The 16,708-nt window shown below is 40.9% G+C and overlaps 1 protein-coding gene across 4 annotated transcripts in view; it reads left to right on the top strand.

Moving 5' to 3' along the window:
* Positions 1-404: 404 nt before the first annotated feature.
* Positions 405-16,708, top strand: part of ATP11A (ATPase phospholipid transporting 11A) — a 147,072-nt gene continuing 130,768 nt past the window's right edge. For 3 of the 4 annotated variants that reach the window (XM_081946418.1, XM_081946421.1, XM_081946420.1), the window contains exon 1: positions 1,387-1,516. In XM_081946418.1, coding sequence (XP_081802544.1) covers positions 1,424-1,516 — 93 coding nt within the window. In that variant the 5' untranslated portion in view covers positions 1,387-1,423. Of the gene's footprint in view, positions 995-1,386; positions 1,517-16,708 lie in introns of those variants that run through there. The other variant, XM_081946419.1, reaches the window with a different exon arrangement.

The following is a 16,708-nucleotide window of genomic DNA, read 5'->3' on the forward strand; positions in this document are numbered from 1 at the left end:
TCTTCTAGTCCAACCCCCTGCTTAGGCAGGAAATTATACACCACTTCAGACAAATGGTTATCCAACATCTTCTTTAAAACTTCCAGTGTTGGAGCATTCGCAACTTCTGGAGGCAAGTTGTTCCACTGATTAATTGTTCTGTCAGGGGCTTGGTGAGCTTCCCATCTAGTCCTGCCAATGCAACGCGCTCGGCCCCCACCCCCCCTGTCCTTTAAGGGCTCAAGCCCTTAAGGTGCGCGTAAGGCAACCTCGTTTCCGACTTTGCTTCCGGCAGTCCTGGAAATCGGGGCGAGCAGGAGAGCACTTGTGGGAAACAACGGGGCGGAGATGGAAGGGTGTGCTGCTCCTGGCGAGGAGATTGGACCGCGCATGCTCGCCCGCGCCGTATGACGTGAGCTGCCTGGCTTAACAGGGAAAGATCAAAGAAGAGGGAGAGAGAGAGAGAAAAAAAAAACCCGACGGGGAAGCGAGCGGGGCTCGCGGGGGTTGCGCAGGAATCGGCCCAGCGCAGCGGGAAGTTTCTGGGAGGAGAGCAAGAGCGAAGCAAGCTCGGCCCGCTCTCCGGCCATCTGCCCGCCTCTCTCTCTCTCTCTCTCTCTCTCCGCGAGCAAAGTTGCCTCGTCTTTCCTCCGCCTCCTTCCGAAGGCAGCTGCCGTGCGTGCCGGCGTGTGCGAACGACTCGGGCACAGCGGAGCCGGAGCGCACATGGGAAGTCGAGCGAGCCCGGTGCACGCGTGACAGAACGGGAGCGAGAGACGAGAGGCTCCCGCCAAGAATACCCGACAGGTCATGGCAGGGCAGGGCTGCGACCGGGGCTGCTGTGAGGTAGAAATCCCAGCGTGGCTGCGGGAAGCAGAAGTGTGAGCCGAGCTCGAGCCGAGGCGGAAAGAATCCCCCCCTTGGGCGAGAGCAGCGAAGGGAGGGCGCCGCCGGAGCAGCTGCCAGTCGCTTCACCATGGATTGCAGCCGCCTCAGGACTCTTATTAATAGATACGTAAGTAAGAGCCCCCCCCCCCCCGCGCTGCCTCTTTCGCAGTCTCGACTTTACCCTCTTACCCGGGGCGAATCCGGATACCGACCGCCTCGTTTAACGTAGAATTCTCCCCCTCCCCTTTCCATCCACCACATGTTGTTTGGCAGCTGCCCCTGGAGAACCTCGTACGCGGCTTTTCTTCTTTCTAGGGAATTTGCGATGGCTTCCGATCCCGAAGGGGCTGAGCGAAGCCGGGCCCCCTTCTCTGTTTGGGGAAATGTTGATCCGGGGATGGGAGATATAAAGTCTCCCCGCCTCCGCCGACTGTCTTCGTGACAGATGAAAGAGGGAGGGGGGCAAGTTTTGAGGCTGCGAAGATGGATCCTTGGGTGCCCTGCTTGTCCCCCCCCCCCCCCCCATTCGTGGAGGTTGCTCCTGGATACAGTTGACATGCAAGATAAGGGAACGGAAGGGTTCGGTCCTCATCTTGGCTGCGTTGAGTTGGAAGTATTTATGGAGGGGGCTTCAATGAGACTTACGGAGGTTGGTTTTTGCGCCGTGTGAACAGGCTTCAGATCCTAGTTGTGTAGCATATCCTGCATTTATTTCTTAGATCCAGGGTAGCTGTTGCCAAGACAGAGGTTCAAGTTGATTCATTGCTCCTCAGCAAAATTCCGATTTCTCTTTCGTTTAACTTTTCATTAACTTTTTTTTTATTCTTCCATTATTGCTGCATGCTTTTATTGTGAAGATTTCACTTCAACAGATCACTTGCACCCTGTAATTTCATTCTGAAGAAATTAAGGTGGTAGCAATTGCTAAAATTAATCACCGGGACTATCCCTCCCCAACATTTATTTCAGAGTTTTTTTTTTTTTAACTTACATCAATTGTTGGGGGTTAGCAACAGATTGCATTGAAGTGGATCTTTTCATTAAACAATCGTATTAATTCCAAGTGTGTTGTATAGAAGCATATCCTGATTGACTTTACTGGAACTCATTTTTGGGTGTCTCAGTTTAGAATGACTCCTTAATAGAATAGAAGTTGGTTGCACTTAAATATTGTACCTTTCAATGGTAATAGAAAGCCTGTTTTGTGAGGAACGTACTTTGGCAAGATAATTCTATTGAATACCAATGGTACATGCATTGAAATAGGAAAGCCAATTTGTACTCCTTTCTAAATTTGTTTAGGGTTCTTGACCTATAAAAGAATCACACATTCCCCTGACATGGGGAAAAATAACTATGAACATTTACTTGACATTACATTTTATGAGGCTTTTTCAGCATGTAAAATCTCTGCAGGCCTGCTTTAAATATTATTACAAGCTCTCTTTTCTGAAGCTTTCTACTCCCTGATCAGTCATGAGTCTGATAATCCATCTCATGATTTGCAACTGAGATCATAAGGAACAGCCCTTGGGGCGTATTCTACATGATTTCCCCCAGCAGGTAGCCATTGCTAGTTTGTCTGGGGTTTCTTGATCATTCCCATACCATCTGCACATTGTTAACTTAAAAGTAAAAACTTCATGGAAAACAGTAGGGCCTGTATTGCTTTGCTATTTTATTTGCATTACTGATACCGACCAATAGTAATAAGAAAAATGAATCTAAGCAAAGGGAAATGAATCACATTTTGTTTAGCATAAATATTGAATTTTCCTTGAAATGTTATCTGGCTCTGAGTGTTCTGTGCATAAAATAAATTTAAAAGACTGCTAGCTGGCTGTGGCTGTTCTGTGCAGAAAACGAGGGGAAAAGAATGACAAATTATTCTTCCTGCAGCTATTGTGCATACAATTTCAGGTGTCATTTACTCAGATTATTTCAGTACTACTAGTCAAGGAGTTAGTCAGAAATTATGAGGCATAAAAATCCTTACACCAAATGGAAAGTTTGTACCTGGCTTTCTATTATAATTAGAGTCACTTTCCACGAGATGGGCAGCCATATAGATTTGTTAAAAAAACAAAACAAAACCAAACCAAGAAACCAAGTTAAACAGAAGAACACAGAGTTCTGTATCCTCTATCACAGAACAAACTTTGCTATAAATTGTAGGTAGTCCTTAATATTGCAGCTCCATGAATTAGGTGACATCAGCTAAGCTTCAAATTGGCATGGTGTATTATAATGTTCTCTGCTTTATTCTACAATCACTTAGACCATCTTGATCCATCCCCACCCCATGAATTTATGTTAAACCATCCCTGACCGATGGTTCCTCAGCCTCCAGTTGAACTACTCAGTAAAGAGGAGCCCATCAACTCTGGGTTGTAGCTCAAATCCATTATTCTGTGCCCTTCAGTCTGAAGCAGCCCACAGCCTTCTTATATGCGGCACTCTTTCAGATCCTTAAAAAAAAGGCTGTCATACCCCCTTTTATTCATTTTATTCATTCATCTTTTCTCAAGGCCCACTGCTATTCCAAGACTATATTTTTGCAAGAGCTCTCACCAAGCCAGAAATGTAGTATCCTATACCTATGCTTTTGATTTTTGTTTTCTATAAGTGTATAGCTTTGCATTTGTCTCTGTTTATTTACATTCGCCTGTTTTTCTAACTTAAGATTGTTTTAAATTATATTTCTGATATCTAAGATATTAGCTATCTCAAACAGTTTTGTGGCATTGCAAATCTGACAGTGGTTTCCTCTATTATTTCTTCCAAGGCTTTAGTAGTATTGTTGAACCAGACTTAGAACTGAGGTTGTTCACTCCGGTTTGTTTTTGAATCATTGTTGAGTTCTCTTTTGAGAACAAAAACTGAAAACCAAGGAGTCTGTATCTATTTATCATCTATTCAGTCCCCACTTAACGGTTTCCTAATCACAAAGAATAGGGATACATTGTTAAATTCTTTGCTGAAATCAAGTTATATCATATTCTGTAGCATTCCTTCCTTCTACCAAGGAAGATAACAATAGCACTTAGACCAGGGGTGTCAAACTCAAGGCCCACAGGATGCTTAGGTCTGGCCTGCAAGGTTGCCCTGGAAACTGTGAAGGACCGGCCTGCAGTGCCTCTACCAGTGAGTTCGGGAGAGGCCCTCCTGAGCTCCGTTTCCCCGGCAGAATGCTCAGGCTGCCATAACCAACCCCAACCCAAGTGATGTTGAGCTGGCCATGCCCACCCTGACCCCTTGAGATCAAACACAACCCTGATGAAGCCCTCAATGAAATCAAGTTTGACATCTCTGATGTAGACTTATATACCACTTCACAGTGATGCCCAATAAAATGAAATAACATACATCCAGTTTGGCAAGATTTATTTTTGACAAATTCACACACTGTTGTAATTATCACACATTTTCAAGTACTTATAAATTATTTATAATCAACTCCAGCTAATGGGATCAAATTTTATTTATTTATTAATTTTTTTGTCAACCATCTAAATCGAAGGCAACTCTTGGTGGTCTAAAACTAAACTATAGAATGCTGATGTATAATTCCCCAACTCTTTCATTTTCTCCTTTTGGAAGATAGCAGTATCCTTAGTCTACCAATCATCTAGCATTTCACTGGTTTCCCAGGATTTCTACGGATAATATATAAAGGTTTGTCAGCAAAGACCTTTATTATTATATTGGGATAATAATAACTTCTTCTTAAATACATATTTTGTCTCTTGCTGTTATTTTGAACATTAATGATATCAATTGTATATTTTTAAAATCATATTCATTATGGGAAATATCGCACCAGATCGCTGCCATACCTATTTGATTCTGGGGTGTATAGTACTGCAGTATATATTTTAGTAATATGATGTCTAGAAGAATATGGATATTGTTGAGGCCTATTGGTTATTTAAGTGAACTGAAAAGAAGTAACAGAAACAAAATGTTTAAGATATAAGGAATATGCTGAACTCCACATTTGGAACATAAAATGTGATTAGAGTTCATATGGGCACACCTGTTAGAAATATCTTAAACAAAATTTGTGTAGCTGTCCCAGATCAGCTACAGAGTCATCCATGTAACTCCAGAAATGTTGCAGCTGATTTAAGGGTTTCCTGACAGATGATTCAAGAATGCCATTGTTCACTCTGAATCAGATTTTGTCATTTGAATCTGGATCTTTGCAGAACATTATAATAACTGTACACATATCTGGCATTATTTATTTATTTGAATTATATCTCAGCTTTAAAGATCGGTGTATAACCAAACCAAATAACATAATTTAAAAGCAAGAAAGAGTATAAGCCATAAGGTTATACCTTAAAATTATCAATAAAATAGATCCTAATTAAAATTCTGGTGGAAAAAACCTTTACAGGCTTTTATAATATACGGATTGGAATGGCTCATGCAATACACCTTCCTTACGAACCAGAAAGACGGGGCTCTGACAACAGAGGTTTCTTCTGCATGTCTTAACAGTTGTGTAAATTCAAAATAGGAGAAATGGACCTCAGATAAACGGGCCATCAATGATTTAAAACTTAATTTAATTGAACAATATCAACGCCTCAGAATAAATCTAGCAATTTATAAAATTTTATAATAGATATCTTGTACCTTGTGCCAGTTAGTATCCTAGCGATGGCATTTTATATCAGTTACAAATTCCTGAACCTTCTCCAGGGTAACCCCATGTAGAGTATATTATTGTATCAATGTGGAATGCAATCAAGGCATGTATAATGGTTGCTAAGTCCGGCTAGCTTAGAAGAGGCTGTATCGGGCATAATGGTGCAAAATCTTTCTAAATGTAGTTATTCCCAGTGAACCTAACAACACCTGAAGATTCAAGATTGCAGGTTTTTCAGAGGGTGTAAAACTCCCTCTAAAACAAGCTAAACTTTCATCTTTGAATCCAGTTCCCTGTTTAACAACTACTCAGAGGTGAAATCAACTTACTTTCACTACTGGTTTGCAAATGTGAGCCTGCGCACATGTGCAGAGCTTCAAAAACTGGATGTGATGATGTCTGGGGTGGGTTGGCACAGCCTCCCGCCGCCGGAGCTACCGGTTCGCCCGAACCAGATAGAACCGGTCAAATTTCACTCCTGCATCTACTCCTCTTTCTGGCCCAGTTCTTATCCAACTTAAACAATTTTTAACGGTACAAATTACTTTGTTAAAGTTGAATAGTAAGAGTCAATAGAGCTCCAGGTATTAATAATACTGCATACCAAAACTCGAGATGACACCTCTCAGTCCCTTCATGCATATTAGTAGAAGGTAAAATATAGCACTATGGAATGTCATAAGTCATGAAGGAAAATCACGATCAGCATTATCTGGTAGAAGGAGCAGGGCTGTATTTCCCTTGACTTGTTTTGGTATTGGTAATCTACCAAGATAACCAGAAAAAAAAAACTCTTATGAAGAGCAAATGGGCTCTATCAGAATGGATGAAATAACATAATTTTAACTGTCTGAATGGATCCAAGAAAGTATTTCATGCATAAAAATAGAAATAGTACGAACTATGTGAAATAGAAGTAATTGTGCAGAAATAATAACTTGGACTGAGTCACATTGATAAGTCCTTTATGCATTTCCGCATTAGAATTTTGTACAACACGTATTTTCAAGTATATCACTAAATCTTTCATTTTTAGCAACAGTGCGTCTTAACATATTTTGGTCAGCAATGTGAAGTTAGAAAGCATCAATTTTCTAAAATGCTATCTCATCATCAAGGACTTCATATTACTGCTGCTTTTTAAAAATTTTCTTCTGGGCTAAAGGTTAAAGGTTACCTTTAACAAAGTATTAGCTTACAACCATAACTCTTTATGTTCTGAGGAAGCTTATGAATCAAATTTATACCTCACAGCTACTTTTGGAAACAACGTAATGTTTGGGTAGTTTGCTTTAGATTTCCAATTTGTTTACAAACATTGTTTTTTAAAAAATGTGTAAGAAATCAATAGGGAAGGTGAATGCAGATGTGATTAGGATGCATTGGTTCCCACACAGCCATTGTATTGGGAACCCTACCTGTAAGGCATCTACAGTAAAATAATACATATGAGAAATAAAATTTTTATTATGGGACCGTATTTAGTTGGAACTTACTTAAATTGACGTTTAGAGTATACTTACTTTATCAGGAATCTTCTGGAAATTAAGAAGCCAAAATGTAAATAATGTAGCTGATGGGATAGAAAATAATTACACCTCTGTAATAGAAAATAATTACACCTCTGTTGTCTGAGGAGCAAGTAAGGGAAAGAGATTGCCCCATAAGCAGATTTGGACCTTCCAAAGAGAGTAAACTTTTAATGAATGCTTATTTTATGTTCAACTGAGCCAATGAAAGCCTTGAAGCATTTAGGACAATGTGGCCCAGGTTAGTGCAAAAAGAGAGAATAACATGGATCAAATATGAAGCCAATTATATTTATTTGGAGGTCTCTGGGAAGATGTATAAGAAGTAAAAGCTATGTAACCAAATTCTCCCTAAACTGGCAAAATGTATGTTTTTTCTTTATTAATATCAGCAAACTATGAGTTTTGCTTGATTAATTCCATATTTTTCTTATAAGCTTTACACGAAGGATTATTACTTAACTGAAAGTTCACAAGACAGTGCTGACTTTATTGCTGAATACTTTTGCCAGTATTCAATTGCAACATCTAAACAATAAGCTTAAGAAATTCATCTTGATATACATATACTTATTGATTGCTTAGAACCAAACCTTGAATTTGGGGTGGGGGAGAGAAATCAGACAAATCTGAGCATCTGCAAAATGCCCTTTTAAATTCAATTCCTCCCCAATTTTATAGAAAAAAACTATTATGAAAAGCAAATGAGGAATGTAATAATCTAATCTCATCTGTAAATGCACAGCTTTAGCCCCCAGGTTGAAAATCAGTCTTTGCATATTCCAAATGCATTAAGGGTAATAAAATCTTAATAGTCTATTTTTCATATTTTACTTTGTTTTGTGTGGAGAAATGGGGGCTTATACATTAGTTTGAGAATTCTCCTACTTAGCAGGATAGCATTCATTTAAATTAGTCTAAATTTGCATGTGCTAGTTTCTGTTGTTTGTGTTGGAGCAAACCAGAAATGCAAGGTCAAATACTTTGAATATTTTCTAGATTCAAAGAAGCAGAATGTTGCAAGTTAACTTACCTTTTGGAAGTTGTGGACAATGTAATTTTCTGTGCATAATCTGTGCCCAGCCTGTAGATTAAACTGGGATTACATAGTCTGTAAATTTGTGGTTATTAACTTTTAGAGGTGTGCCTTAAAGGATAAATGAACAAACAGAACAGGTTCTTTTCCTTCCTCCAAGGAATAAATAATATATTTCTCAACTGACAGCGCAAATATAGATTCAAATAGTTGGAGTTTGTTGTGGTTAAAATGAAATGAGATGTTACGGGTTAATATGAATCCTATGCCCATCAAGGAGTATTGGATGGATGGTGTGGCAAGAGTTACAAGGAAAGTTGTTAGTAGAATAATGCACCTTTACATATGAACATATTGTATGGCTTTTTAAAACTAGAGATTCACTGTTTTCTTTTTATTGATTGCAGCTGGATTGAAAAAGAATCAACCCCACTCATATAGAATAAAGGAAATGAGTGTAACAGTACAAGGAAGGTTAGTGAGCCTGCAGTAGGAAAAGGCTATTCTATTTATAAAAATAAAATAGTTTTGTTATTTAATTATCTTCAATCTTAATAGAATTACTATGGTATAATTTCTCTGGAAGCAATAAGAATGAACTTCAAGAAAAGTAATACTGACTAAGGAATAAATCACTAGTATCCGTCTATGGCAGGGGTGTCCAAACTTGGGAACTTTAAGACTTGTGGACTTCAACTCCCAGAATTCCCCAGCCAGCCATGTTGGCTGGGGAATTCTGGGAGTTGAAGTCCACAAGTCTTAAAGTTCCCAAGTTTGGACACCCCTGGTCTATGGGCTGGTTTGGGCGGGGGATGGGGGGAGATGTCAATAAAACGAAGAGAGATGATAATTTTTATACCTTTTGGCACCCCCTTCTTTTCCCAAGCCAAATTAAGAGTGAACAATGACTTGATGAGACATAATCAGTCAAAGTTCGTATTCTGTCAGAACAAAACTTTAAAATATTGTGAGTGCTGTAGGCAGACAATTCAAAGGCAAACCAAGAGATTTTGGGGATCAGCCTCTTGTTCCCTTGTTTTGCATCCGGTGGTCACAAGAGCAGGTGGCAAAGAGGTCCAAATTGACGGCTACTGACCTACTGACCTGAAGAAAAAATGGTGAAGGATTTCAACTTCCTTTTTAAACTCTTCCTACGAAAACCTTAAGATGGGAACAATATTTAATATGTTATCAGGAAAATTCTCTGGGTCCGCAACAGCAACACAAAACCAGAGGTCTTTCCAGATGCTTTTAATTAAACTCCTGGGGACACTTAGCCAACACCTTACAGGGCAGAGGAAGCACTAATCTCTCATCAACATTCTTTAATAGCTGCTAGCACTTAGGAGGAGCCAGATGATACAGTCTGCAGCAGCCAGCCACCAGCAGACAGAGACACTAATTTACGATGTTCCATTATTATAGGGTTTGTTTTCTTTTTTAAAAAAACAACAACAACAACCTTTAAAACAATTTTAAGCACTTCTGCTTTATATGAATAAATAGAAGAACACAATGATTGTAACAATGCAATGCTGCCCCGTAGAGTAAAATCCTACTAAAAATAAAAATAAGACACTCTGAAAAGTTCTGATTGGAACAAGAACCCAATGTGCCTGTACGCACGCACCCATGGATAGAGTCAAGAGAGGAAAAATTATGCAGAAGAGTAGTACGGATCAAGGGTGGGAAAGAGCTCAATAAACAATGGAGGATGGAGTCTTCAGCTTGGATACACAACAGGCAGAAAACCAGCACGGTGGGAATCCCCTTGGCTGCCACCAAAACTCAATATACCTACTGCGTTCAACATAGAGACTTTGGATTTTTTTTAAAAAAAATGTATTTTAAAATCTCAGCATAAATGCAGAACGTGCGCACGAATACAGGTAATCTTCAACTTACGACCACAACTGAGCCCAAAATTTCTGTTGCTAAATGAAACAGTTGTTAAGTGAATTCTGCCCCATTTTACAACCTTTCTTGCCATAGTTGTTAAGTGAATCACTGCAGTGCTTAAGTTAGTAACATGGCTGTTAAATGAATCTGGCTTTCCCATTGACTGCTTGTCGGAAGGTCACAAAAAGTGACACTGCAAAATGAATGCAAATTTTGATCAAATGATCATGGGGATGCCATGAGGGTCATAAATGTGGAAAAGCGGTCATAAGTCACTTTTCAGTTACGTTGTCACTTTGAACAGTCACTATAAATCAGGGGTGTCCAAACTTGGGAACTTTAAGACTTGTGGACTTCAACTTGTGGACATTTCCACCCCGAACCACCCCAATGAGGCCGTCGAAATGATGTCCCGGTGTTTGGAGGCCATACGGGTCTGGATGGATGGCAACCGACTAAAACTCAACCCTTCCAAGACGGAGTGGCTGTGGCTTCCGGCCCCCCGGTTCAACCAGGTGCTTCCATCTCTGGCCATTGGGGGCGTGCAACTAGCCCCCATGGAACAGGTGCGCAATTTGGGCGTCCTCCTAGATGCCCGGCTGTCCATGGATGACCATGTAACAGCCGTGGCAAGGGGGGCGTTCCATCAGGTCCACCTGATGCGCCAATTGCGCCCCTTATTGGACCGGGATGCCCTACGCACAGTCACCCATGCGCTAGTGACGTCTCGCCTGGACTACTGCAATGCTCTCTACATTGGGCTTCCCTTGAGATGCACTCGGAGACTACAGTTGGTCCAGAACGCGGCCGCGCGGGTGATTATGGGGAGGACTAGATACTCCCCTGTAACACCTCTCCTGCGCGAGCTGCACTGGCTTCCTGTGGTCTACCGAGTGCGTTTCAAGGTTTTGATTATGATCTTTAAAGCGCTTCATGGCTCAGGACCTAGTTACATGCAGGATCGCATCCTGCCCCACACATCCCTACGACCAATTCGCTCACACAGAGAGGGACTTCTCCGGGTGCCGTCCACCAAACAGTGTCGGGGGGCGACACCCAGGAGCAGAGCCTTCTCTGTGATGGGCCCAGCCCTGTGGAATGACCTCCCCCGTGACATCAGGATTATTTCCGATCTCCGCTCCTTCCGTGTACAGTTGAAGACCCACCTCTTTCAATTATCTGGCCTGGCTCAACCGTAATTTTTTCGTATTCCTCCTGACTGTCTTTTTAAATTTTAAATTTTTATTGTATATTTGGGTTTTTATTATTGGGGTATGTTAATGGTTTTAATTGTCTAAATGTTGTAATTTATTACCTCCTCCGTGCATGTATGTCTTTGTATATATGTATGTTTATGTGTTTGTACACACGTGTTATGTTTTATATGTTCTAGTGTATGCCGCCCCGAGTCCTGCCTGGAAAGGGAGCGGCTAATAAATTCAATATTATTATTATTATTATATAACTCCCAGAATTCCCCAGCCAGCATGGCTGGCTGGGGAATTCTGGGAGTTGAAGTCCACAAGTCTTAAAGTTCCCAAGTTTGGACACCCCTGCTATAAATGAACTGTAGTAAGTTGAGGACTACCTGTAGCCTGAATTTATCCTTTCGCCGTTTGAGAAAACCAATGCAATCATTGTATTTACTACTTTCTAAATTAAAAACTAAAGTATTATCTGTATTTTGTGTGAAGCAGAGTTAGCTGCATGCACATGGACACAACCTCCTCTGCATAAACTTTCTACCCGAGGTTGGTACCTAAAGATTCTGCTCCAAGATAAAGCTGGCATAGATGAACCTTTCAAGGAAAACTGTGCCAGCATGAGGTCCTTGGTTGTACAGCCATTGAGTCTAACACCTTCTCCTCCTGGATTTTCAGGATTTCTCTTCACTGGGTAGATTTATATTACTGGTAATTCATTCTTATGGGACGCAGTGGGTTGGTGGCTAAGACGCTGAGCTTGTCGATCAAAATGGGCATCAGTTCGGTGGTTCAAATCCCTAGCACCACATAACGGAGTGAGTTCCCGTTATTTGTCCCAGCTTCTGCCAACTTAGCAGTTTGAAAGCACGTAAAAAATTCAAGTAGAAGGTAACAGCGTTCCATGTGCCTTCAGCATGTAGTCATGCCGGCCACATGACCACGGAGCTGTCTTCGGGCAGCCCTGGCTCTTCAGCTGTGAAATGGAGATGAGCACCGCCTCCTAGAGTCGGGAATGACTAGCACATATGTGCGAGGGGAACCTTTACCTTTATCTTAATTCACTCTTGAATCACATAGACTGGAAAATACAACTGTTTGTTCATCATCCAAGAGCTTTAACCTGCACATGACCCCTGTGAGAATTCATGCTGCCAAGACTGTCTCACTGGAGTCTGCCTTTCCCTGAAGTTAATCCATGAATTGTTTTAAGGAAAGTAACAAAGGTAGAAAATGGATTTGTAGAGCTTTCTCTGTGCTGAAAGGGTCACTGCAAAGAACAGATCAAGCCTAGAAGGGACCTTTGCCACAATGCCAAATCTAATCCTTTTGGGAAATATCCTAAGCAAAGCTATGGAGATGAGAACATTTACTATCTATTATTGCTACTACTACTGCCGTCATGATATTTTTTTGGTTAATCTTTAAGGTACTGCATGTTTATAATAAAGGGAAGCAGTGGCTCAGTGGCTAAGATGCTGAGCTTGTTGATCAGAAAGGTCAGCAGTTCGGTTGTTCGAATCCCTAGTGCCGCATATTGGAGTGAGCTCCCATTACTTGTCCCAGCTTTTGCCAACCTAGCAGTTCGAAAGCACGTAAAAATTGCAAGTAGAAAAATAGGGACCACTTTGGTGGGAAAGTAACAGCATTCCATGTGCCTTTCACATTTAGTCATGCCGGCCACATGGCTACGGAGATGTCTTCGCACAGCGCTGACTCTTCGGCTTTGAAACGGAGATGAGCACTCTCAGCATCTCTTCCCTTCCCCCTGCCCCACAAGGACTTCAAACGATGTGGTCTTGTCCTTCATCAATAAACCTTCTTTCCAAGCAACTTCCATGAATCCAGTGTCTTTTTCCCCACTTGGAACTGAACCCAGAAGGACATTTCTTCCAACAATACCATGAAATATTTCTGTATGAGGAATAATTAGAAAAGATCATCAGGTTTTTAATATCAGGGGGAATGGTGAGAATCAATTTCTTGAAAGTGCAGTCCTTTGCCTATTATACCAACAGAATTTTTATTTTTATTAAAGTAGCTATGTTAACATGAATTTATAAAATAATTCAGCTCTAATGTCTTTTTTGGTAGCTTTTAGTTTAGTTGTCTTCAAAACTAAAATGATACATATGCGCTGATTTTTAAAAGAATGATGGTCTTGGAGTTTGGCTGCTAAATATTATTGGTTTTAAAATTTGTTCCATTGAAATACAAGATCTGCTTGTCACATCTTCCAGTTGCTGCAGTTCACTAACAAAGCTATCAATGGATGATGCAACAGAAGGTTATGTTTTTCACCCAGCTTGTTGTCCAGTTTAATGCTGATTGGGGCTGAGAGGGATTGGTTGCCCAAGGTGATCCAGCTGGCTTCAGTATCCAAAGGAGGATTCGAAGCTGGTTTTCTCACTTCTAGTCCAACCCTTTAACCATTACACTCATTGACTTTCAGTATAGTTTCTAAGTATTTTATAAAATTGGAAATTTAGTCATCATTTATGCTGGTAACTATTTCATTTGAACTACTAAGCTACAGTCAAGAATGTTCCTATTTCTTCAGAGAAGTTGCTCAACATTAATTCGTTCAAAAGTGAACTCTTGGAGTATCAAGTGCTCAGCATGAGAAAACTGTACTAGATTCTGTTTTATTTTCCAGGACTTGCGAAACTTTGCTAGAAACCTTTCCTTTTTCTTTTGTTCTTTTCCCTGAACAGGTTTGAGATCTTTTTGAAAAATGCTTTAAAAGATACTTCAAAGTTTCCTTCAGCATTATTTGAGTAGCATTATAAGAATGAGATAGAAAGAACAACAACAAAAATCTTACCAGCTGACAATCATGGGTTTGTATAATCAACTGTGCTCTCTGTGTGCTCGGAAGTATAAAAAGCTACTTAGTTGAAGTATTTAACAATTCTTTCTGTTCAAGTTGGTGGTTAGAAAACGTGCAAAATCAAATGGGCCTCCTTTAAGGGTCCTAAATATAACTTCTAATAATTCTCATAATTAAAATTTATCTGTAACTCCTTACACCAGGGGTGTCAAACTCAAGGGCCGGGGGCCAAACTGACCCCTGAGGTATTTAGATCTGGCCGACCCTGGAAACAGCAAAGGACCGGCCTGCGGTGCTTCTGCCAGCGAAAACAAGCTCCCAAGCGCCATTTTTGGCTGCCAGGGCCTCCTGCAACCTCTGCCAGTGAAAATAGAGTTCAGGAGCCTGCTTTCCCAGGCAGAGCGCCCGGGCCACCACAGGTGCCCCCGTCAGGAGTGATGTCGAGCTGGCCATGGCCACCCCAGCCACGCACCCCCCCCATCCCTCGAGGTCACACACAATCCTGATGCGGCCCTCAATGAAATCGAGTTTGACACCCCTGGTTTACTCCTATCCTCACACATTGCTTTTCGTGCAGTGCATTATCCAGGGTGCTGCCTGATCCAGTTATGAGATGTTTCTCTCAGCTTTAGAGGCTTGAAAATGTAGACATTATGTTTTCATCTTTTGGGTTTATAACTTGTCCTCCCTTGCCTGTCTTCAGTTATTTCAGCTGGATGGATCCACAGGATAGTGCATATATATATTGGAGTGAGGAAGCGTTGCCAGCAGTCTTAAAGAGAGGCTGTTGTATATCCTTTTCTAAAAAAAAAAAAAATCTTCGTATAACCAGAGGTCTATGACAGGTTCTGCCTGTCACAAATATCATTGGGCGGGGGGAGAGGTTTAAGAATGACTTAGCATTTGTGCAGGTGCTGAAGTTTTCTGGGAAAAAATGCATCCATCTTGGCCCATTTGAGTCTTGGTTCAACTTTGAAAAGCCTGCTTGAAAAGTGAGCTCTCTTTTATTAGCATTTGCTCTGAAGAGCAATAGTAAAACTCTCTTCTTTTATTTATCTCTTAAGAACACAGGATATTGCAACGTTTTGTTTGCTGGTATACTTAATGATTTTGCAAGGTTAAAAAAAAACAGAAGTTAAGTGACTCTTCTCAAGAGTCACTTAACTTTTTCTTGGAACAAAAATGGATGGAAAATATAGGAAAGATTGCTACAATTTTAAGCGGAATGTAATTGCAACATCCTTCATTTTTTTCAATGTAAAACGCATGCAGGTAGCCCCTTGACTTATTCAATTAGCAATGGTTTGAAGTTAGGACAGCCTTGGAAAAAGTGACTTAGAACCTGTTCTTGAAGTTACAATTGTCTCACACCTCTGTGGTCATGTGATCACCATTCAGGCACTTGACAACTGGCTGACATTTATGATGGATGCCTTGCAATCACGTGAACATAATTGGTGACCTTCCCTGCTGACTTCTGACAAGTCAAAGTCAATTGGAGAAGATGGATTCACTTAACCAGCGCCATAATTTGCTTAAAGACTGGTTTAAAAAACGGTTGCAAAATAGGTCCGATTGCATAACTCGCTTAATGACCCATATCACTTAACGACGAAAACCTCAGTCCCACTTGTAGTTGTACATCAAGGACTACTTGTAGCTAATCACCGATAATGTAAAAACATATTCTGTTTTGATAAAATTGATAAGGATTACACTGCACTTTTCTGCAGTATTGATTGCAGACTTTGAAATTTGACGTACAGGTAGTCTTTGATTTACAACAGTTCATTTAGTGACTGTTCGGAGTTACAGCAACACTGAAAAAAGTGACTTATGACCATTTTTCACACTTGCAACTGTTGTGCCACCCCCATGGTCACATGATCAAAATTTGGATGCTTGGCAACTGGTTCATATTTATCATAGATGCAGTGGCTTGGAGTAATATGATCACCTTTTGGGACCTTCTGACAAGTAAAGCCAGTAGGGAAGCCAGATTCACTTAACAACCACGTCACTAACTTAACACCTGCAGTGATTCACTTAACAGCTGTGCTAAGAAAGGTTGTTCAATGGGGCAAAGTTTTCTTTTCAAATGTCTCACTTAGCAACAGAAATTCTGGGGTTATTATGGCCATGAGCACTACCTAGATGGCATTCAAGTAAAGTTATATATTTGTTAAGGATCATGGAGTGGTGGGTTTCCATTTTTTTAAATACCTGTTCGCTTGTGCGCTCATACGCTCATGCGCACTCGCACGCTCAATGGGCAGAACGCGCATGCACAGAAGCATCCAGGCAGGTGGGCGGAGCCTCCTGCCACCGCTACTACTGGTTTGCCCGATCCAGGCCGAATGAGGAGCAACCCACCTCTGTTACTGACCCAGTTTGTGATGTTTGGGAGTTATTGTCATGTTTTATGTTGATTCCACTGCTACCTTAGCAGGCAGTTTCACTTAGCGGTGAAGGTATAAATAGTTATCCCATGGTTATTGCATCACAACGTGCTATAGGGTTCTAATCTGCCCTTATTCCTATTTAACATCCACATGAAGGCCCCGAGAGAGGTTTCCAGAATTCTAATTCACTTGCAGCAGGTCTGAAGCAAAAGTATCTTGATGCATTCTGAAAATCTCCCCAAACACTGTTGTAGAAGTGGGAAAAGACACAAACAGAAACCTAAGC

Source organism: Natrix helvetica, assembly GCF_964273705.1.
Source record: "Natrix helvetica genome assembly, chromosome: 3".
NCBI classification, from domain to species: domain Eukaryota; kingdom Metazoa; phylum Chordata; class Lepidosauria; order Squamata; family Natricidae; genus Natrix; species Natrix helvetica.